General features: G+C 37.6%; 1 protein-coding gene across 1 annotated transcript in view; it reads right to left on the bottom strand.

Moving 5' to 3' along the window:
• Positions 1-468: 468 nt before the first annotated feature.
• snta1 (syntrophin, alpha 1) overlaps positions 469-7,777 on the bottom strand; it is a 30,561-nt gene continuing 23,252 nt past the window's right edge. Inside the window, exons 3-8 of the mRNA XM_026923214.3 lie at positions 7,351-7,534; positions 6,904-7,093; positions 6,690-6,811; positions 4,873-5,069; positions 3,676-3,863; positions 469-2,877 (exon numbers count right to left, since the gene is read on the bottom strand). Coding sequence (XP_026779015.1) covers positions 2,785-2,877; positions 3,676-3,863; positions 4,873-5,069; positions 6,690-6,811; positions 6,904-7,093; positions 7,351-7,534 — 974 coding nt within the window. The 3' untranslated portion in view covers positions 469-2,784. The remainder of the gene's footprint in view (positions 2,878-3,675; positions 3,864-4,872; positions 5,070-6,689; positions 6,812-6,903; positions 7,094-7,350; positions 7,535-7,777) is intronic.

The following is a 7,777-nucleotide window of genomic DNA, read 5'->3' as shown; positions in this document are numbered from 1 at the left end:
ATCTGACCAAAGTCAAACCTCTGAACCCGACTTGAACCCACCGACAACTGCAGATCAGATTAAACCTCTGGTAATGATATCACCTGTTACCTTAGCAACAATGACAGGGTTCATCAGATCATCTGTAAACAATTCAAAATCTTAGGTGAATTCACCAAAATAGTCATTCCAAATTAAGTTTAAATTCCACTTTAATGCATGCATCCATTAATCAATGCCTTACAATAACATCTCGACCTCTCACTGCATCGTTCCCAGTACAGACACACTAATGCACGAGTCTAATGAGGACAAAATGCTGGATAAAATATTGCACTTTATAGTGAATAGTGTAATGTCGGACATAGCCTTAGTGCTGTCAATCCATACATAACCATGCTGCACCTCAAACTTTCGATCTAATTCACAGTGTGCTGCTCAGATGATGTGTGAACACTGTTCACTGGAAACATGGCGTAAGACAACAAGTAAAGTTTATTCAATTTTATTTTATGTACAAACAACCCTGTAAGGCACACTCTTGTTTAAATAAGCATGTACAATAAAATTGAGTCTGTTTTAAGAGCTAACATAGTTTAGTTTTAAGTATATATTAATTTATAGGATGATTTCTGAAAGGCCACCATAATAAATGATACTTACTTATCCATTGAACACAAAACTGTTACGGTTACAGTTAAATTTTTTTTGTGTTAAAGACAAATTTAAAATCACAAAGCAAAACAATTCAACAATTCCCACTGCAGACAAGGGTCCTTAGCACGAGTGTACTTGTTTGGTGGAGATAAAATTTGTTCCTGGGCTTTACCACTGAATTTAAAGATGCTAATGTTCATAGGAGTAGCACTTAAGCAAAGTGTTGGTCAAATAAGCTTTCGTTCTGGAAATAGTACTAATGCTATTTTCTCTTTGCTTCCCTAAAACAATTATGTAATTGTCGAAATACTGGTTATGTGGTTACATACAAAAACATAGTTATAAAGTTCTCAAATTTAAAAGCTTTGACAAGTTCCTTTCAGGATATGCTGTGGTTCCTTACAGCTGAATGTTCTGCAGTTTTTTTACAAAATGCCACCTCAGGATGGTAAAATTGAAAGAAAAAAGGTTAGGAAGAATATTCTAAATACAAACAGTTTCCCTAGTAAGACAATAAATAATTGAGTGTTCAGATTTTTCTATATTGTATTATATGTATATTTTTGTAAAGGTCAGCTCAGTGAGCTCAGTTATCCTCAGTACTCTGGTGCATTGCAATACATTTCGTCAATATCTAAAAATCTTCCAAAAAAAAAAAATTACACCCATGACTGTATAATACTCAAATGTCAAATAATTAATATCTTAATGATTAGAGAAAAGTGAAGTTAAATTTTCATTTAAACTGTAAGGTTGTATGAATAAATACGTTTGAAAGTGTTTTTTTTTTAACTGATACAATTTCATATTTTGTCAAGCTGCCAGGAAATGATTGATTCAGAATAAAAAAGGATTAAATCACATACAGTATTAGGTGTGTGAAAAACAGAATTAGATTCGACTGTCTGTCTATTCGAAGCCTCACTGAAGAGGGTTTTTTTTTTCCTCAGGAGAAAAGAATGACATCAAAATTCATTAGCTGGGGTACGAGCTTTCTGTGGCAAAACTGTTCGCTTGATAAATTCTATTTCAGTGTGCGTCTTACAGGGAGCGAGGAAGCCTGTTCTGTGCTGTAATTCTGAAGCAGAAATTCCCAAATTCCCATATTTGCAGCCCACTATCTCACTGGCGCATTTAAAGAGCGCTTATGTTGTCTCCTAATGGCACGGTGCGTTGTGGATATTCTAATTATACCCATAACCACATGAAAGGACCACTTTATACTGTCAGTCAGAAGTTTTTGAACACCTGGAGTTTTTTAGGTTTTATTACAGTTTAAGGACTATTAGTGCCACAGACAAAACTGAAAGGTAGAGACTGGTAATTAAATACAGTAAATGCAAAGAATCAGGTCTTTGTTCCATCAAAGATCTCACTCTCTGCATTTAACTCAACGTTTTAACTGGAAAGCTCTCAGATCCCAATGGCACTCTAGACTAGGGCTTTTTTTTATTGCACTCTTTGACAGTGCATGCATCAGGTGCAATACAAGTCATAAACATTTCTCAATGAAAAAATATTAAAATAGTAAAAATACTCAAATATAGGGTGCTCAATAACTTTTCACCGGCAGTGTGCCTCTTAATGTGACTAACAATGATTGAAGCCAGTGGGGCCCAGGCTGGTGATAGGCAAACTCATCTGTTTCAATTGGTGTTTGTGTATACTACCTTTTAATGGGTTTATATAGTAAACCCATGTATTTGTTCTGTATTAAATTGCATCATTCAAGAAATGTAAAAAATATACTGTATGCTGGCATTTTAACTCTGATGTGAAATTCCTTATTACAGTATATCAACTAGACTAGATTGGACTACACCACTTCTCCACTGGATTTAATCCATTGTTTGCCATAATTTGTTTTTTTTTTAGTGAAGTATTCCTGCAAAAACTTTTTTGCTTTTCTGTCTGCAACAATTGTTTCATACAAATTGATATGGCACACAAAATATTCTCTAAAAAAAAGTTTGACATGTAAAATAAGATCAACAATTTTGATGCATGGCTTTAAACTGTTTGTTGGACAACAGTGGTAGGACTTCACCAATGGCAGCCCCTGGTTTTATATCTGTCTGGTCCACCTTCCAACTGTCTAGTTGTGCCTCATGTCATCGTAACTGTGTGTGGGGTTTAGAACATCAGCGCTCATGCAAGCAGGCCTAAACGCTTCACCTTGGCCGAGAGGAAAGAGTGAATGATGAAGACGATGGTCTTAGGACAGGCATGAAGATCCAGTTGCTGGAAAAATACAGGAGAAAAAAAACAAAAGGAGAGTGAGAGCACAGTGAATGAAGGAGTGAAATGAATGCAGAAAAGAAGGAAGAGAAAATATAAGAGAAAGTATAGACAGAGTACAGACTGGTACAATGATAAAACAGTAGAGAGATGGGCGAGTCTTTACAAAATACAAAGTGTCCCAAAAGTACATACATAGGGCACATTAACACTTTTTAGCAAAATGTCTTCCCAAATTTTTCATATTTAGTTTAGATAGTAATCTTTTTTTTTTTCAGATAGCCTTCAAGAATGCCTTGGACAAAAGAAGGATGTATTGAAATCAGTCTCATTGCTGGATCGGGAAGCTGTCGCAAGGTTGCGATGGACATACAGCTGCATGCATAAGTTCATCATGAGTGTGTGTGTGTGTGTGTGTGTGTGTTTAAAAAAAATGGAAATCATGTACAGGATGTTTTGTAAATAATGTTATATTTTGTTAAAAAGTGTTAATTTGCCCTACGTATGCAGACTTTTGGGACACCCTGTAGTCTGAAATCTACAGTGAAAATTTCGTCCAAAAGAATGGAAGAAGTCAAAAGAGAATAACTATGAGCTCACTGCGTAATACAGACCTGTGATCTGAGATGAAAGCAAAAGTGAAAGACTACATGAATTGAGTGAGAATAAAAAACAGGATAGAAAAGGCAGTGCGTTCAAAAAAGGTATGAGTTATGTTCAGGAGAAAACTTAGAACTAAAGACAAGAGCAGTGAGAAGAAAGGAAGGGAAGGTAGAACTGAGAGAGAGAAAGAGTTCTCACAATCTCGGCCTCCGGTCCTCCAAAGTCAAGGAAGATCATGCGCACTCCATCGTCAGAGGACATGCGCAGACGCTCAAACGGCTGCTGCAGAAGAATGTGTCTCCTCACACCTGCCTCCTCAGTGAACAAAGTGAAACCGTTCTCTATGTGCACACTGAGCATGCATGACTGACCGTTCCAGCTGCATGCTGCAAGACAGAGAGAGAGAGACAGAGAGAGAGAGAGAGAGAGAGAGAGAGAGAAAGAAGGGGGCTTTTATCTAACACCAATCTACTCAAGGTATCTTTAAAAACTTACAACTTTGAACACACGATCACATTCAGCATCCGTGGTCAGATTCAGCATATTAAATATTTTTCATTTTAATCACTAATTGTCGAAAAGGATGTTTGAGAGTCTACGAGTGTCGCGCATCTGTGTGTCCTGTAAGCTGACCTCACGAAAATGTGTATCAATTCAAACAAGCCTTTTTGGCTTAACTGTTAAAGTGTATTTTTATTAGATTAATTGAAAATGTGTCTTGTATAGTGATGCATCATAAATACACTAAAGAAGCTTTGAGACTTGTGTGAACATCTAGAACCAATTTTTTCCTAGTATGTAACAACTGCAAAGAGGAACTCCTAACCAATCCTATCAAATTTCCCACATTTTTACAATTCAGTGATATTTCAGTACATCTGTAGTGTTGTAATTTATTACCTTATTAGTACAGCAGTACAGTAATGTATATTTAGCTATTCATTACACATCTGTAATAGTTGAAAATGGGTTAACATGCAATGATTTATTCCAATTTGGACAAGGACTCTAAGGTGCAACATGAGCATTAATCAGCAGAGGGCGACATCATGCCATATTGCCTCAATTCTGACACAACTGTGCTACAGCTCTCCACACTCCTGCAGCTGAACCACCATGGCTCAGTCAAGAGCTGTGGTCACTACTTGGTATATCTGAAGCCTTTAGTATCATGCATTACTAGTTTCTAACTCTAGCAACATGTCAGTGAATGTCAGTGAAATTCGTCTATAGTCCTAAATCTGTTTCCTTACATTCAGCTCACAGTACTCACAGCACTCACCTGTTTTATACTGAAATGAGCTCAGTATGGCGATTTCTGTTATAATAGGGAGGGTAAGGATTTCGAGTCCTAATTCAGTGTAAAGGATGTGTGTGAAAGCGGGATGCATGTACCTGTAGTGACTTCCTGGATGAGCTCAGCAGCACTGTGACAGCCCTCCACCAGGAGGTGGCTCCAAGTGGAAAGCTCTTTTGCAGTGTCCACTCGAAACAGGTGAGTCTCCACACCGTGCTTAGTGCCTAAACGCAGACCGAATGTTAAATCACAATCCTGTCCTGATGTACTCTTTCCAGGTCCAGAATGAACAAGCCTAAATGAGATAGACAGAGAAAGACAGAGTTATCAACCTGAGACTAAGTCCTTGAAACTTGTGTGTATGTTGCAGACTGTAGACAGAATCAAACAAACAAAGTTACTCATGTCACTCACACAGACACTAGACACTCTGATTCTTTAAGGAATATACCAATATACACCTGCTTTTCTGATTTCTGATTCCTATTCACTGTAGTACAACCTACAAGAGCCAAAAAATACAAGAAACATCTAAATCACTCAAAAACTGATCTACATTTAAAACTATAAAGTAAGCAGGAACGGCGAGCAAAACAAACTACACATTTAAACTGTAGTTTAATGAGAGACAGAAATGGGTCCACATTGCCAAATATGCGTCCTAGCCTGATATCTCTAGTCTCACAGGAAAATAATTGCATCTTTCTCACTCAAAGAATGAAGAAGAAGCAATGCTCTAAAGACAACATATGGATAGCTGGACAGCAGGTCTGATCTTTTTTTTATTTATGAGCAGAATCGAATTGATGTGAAATAATATGAATTCTTATTGAAACTTGCATAATTTTCAGAATTGACAGTGAACTGACTTCATATCATCACTACACTGTCTATATTATCTAGTTATTGTAAAATATTGAAGTGAGATATTCATTGTTTTGTATATTATATAATGTTTATTAGAGATGGCACTAATCCAATACCCAGGGTCAGTATCAGGCCAATAACAGCAAAACATTGTGGATCGGATATCAGGGAAACATGTCAGATCCTGTAACAAATGGCCAAGATTGGAATTTGGTTTGGAAAGGAAATGCATTCTTGCAACTGGAATTGTTTACATATAAAGAGACTCAACAGCTTTTATTCTTTTGTGAGGGTTGGTTTTATTATTTACATTTACAGCATTATCAGATGCTTGCTTGGCAGTGTTGGAATTTGAACTCATATCCTGATAAAGCAGAAAACCAATGGCTTAACCACTCAGCTGCCACTTTCCTACTATATTCATATTTATTACATATTTACAAATGTAAGTAATTTTTGTGTGAAAAAGTTTAAATCTGAAGCGTGTCAGCTAAAAAACACTTTAAAGCTGTGGAGTTTTTAAAGAAGACAATATTGGATGGGTGTCGGTATCAGCTGATACTCAAGGTTTCAGTAGCTGTATTGGAATCAAAAAAGAAACAGAAAAAATCTCTACAATTTACATAAAAATTGATTGTTTTAACAGAAAAACACTTATGCAAAATCAACAAACTATTGTAGGAAAAATGTTATGTACAGTAATTAATAATAAATTGTGCATGTAAACTTCCTTATATATAGACACACAGCAGGTTGGCCACAAAGTCATGGCCATTTATTTATCTTTTTTCACTTGTGTTACTAAAACGTGGCTTAGTTATCTCATTCCTGTGACTTAATGAGCTCATTCCCAAGCCTTCGCATGTTGTGGCCATGCATTAGGATCTCGTTCCCACATGTTAATAAGTCTTGGCCATGCTTTATTTTTTTTATTAAATACAGATGTCACCAGAAGGGCACTGTAGATGTGTTGTGTGTGGTAGATGTATACTTTCAGCATAGCTCTTTGTTTGTGTGTGTGTGTGTGTGTGTGTGTGTGTCTGTATACCTGGTGGTAATGAGTGGATGGCTCTTGTCTGGGCTATTAAGACTCTCTCTGCTCTCAGGCAAAGAGCTGTACAACAACAGATCTCTGTCTGTCAGCACTGCCAGTATCGGCCTCTCAGATCCCTGCACACACACAAACACTCAATTCAGCTTGATTATTCACTTCACACACATACAATTATAAAATTTATTCTAATTAATAAACACACACACACCTGCTCTATGATCCAGCCGATGTGTGTGATGTCCATGCCCGGCTGCAGAGCTCTGAGGCTGTCTTTAACTGTAGAGAGCAGTGCAGCGCAGCCTGCTTGGATAGCATTATACCAGGACTGGGCCATTGCAGGATCCTTTGCCCTCAAAAATGCAGACTGCTTCCTGTCTGCTGACACCACCTCAAAATATCTACATACACATAGACAGAGGGAAGGATGAAGGGAAAGAACAAATTACATAATGACATGAAGTGTGTGTGAAGGGGGGGGGGGGGGGGGGGGGGGGTCATTCTGAGTAGAGAAACAAGTGTTAGTGTTTACTATTAATAATATTTAGTGCATATCCTCCTTCAACTGTAACTCACACCCTGGTTGAAGGGAAGAAATAAAGATGTACCCTTCTCTGTGTGTGTGTGTGTGTGTGTGTGTGTGCTTGCGTGAGTTTACCTGTCCTCTGTGTCTGGTGGACACTGCTTGCGGGTGACATGGCACATTTTCAGTGGGATGCTTCTGGCCTCCTTCATGACTGGCTCGACCTGCTTCTGTGGTGTGGAGGGAGGAGAGTCCAGAAGAGCAGGAGTGCCTGAAGATGTATTCTTAAAAAACGCAGACATCTCTTTTATGTATTTTACTACAGAGTGAGAGAGAAGGAGAGAGAAATACAGAGAGAGAGATTAATAGAAGGTAGTATTGTAAGAATGCACTACAATTTTAACACCATGCATTTAAATTGATTAAAAAAAACATCACTTGTCAGAGCTCTACCTCATCCTTAAGCAGAAAGTGACCACCACAAGAGCATGGCAGGCCAGTTATTATTTGGGTAATGGACCGCGACTAAAAGCAAAACAGCAAGATCATAAATATTCCTTAA

The sequence above is a fragment of the Pangasianodon hypophthalmus genome, chromosome 2, assembly GCF_027358585.1.
Source record: "Pangasianodon hypophthalmus isolate fPanHyp1 chromosome 2, fPanHyp1.pri, whole genome shotgun sequence".
Lineage (NCBI taxonomy): Eukaryota > Metazoa > Chordata > Actinopteri > Siluriformes > Pangasiidae > Pangasianodon > Pangasianodon hypophthalmus.
Note: the sequence above shows the minus strand (reverse complement) of the source record. Positions and strands in the feature narration are given on the sequence as shown.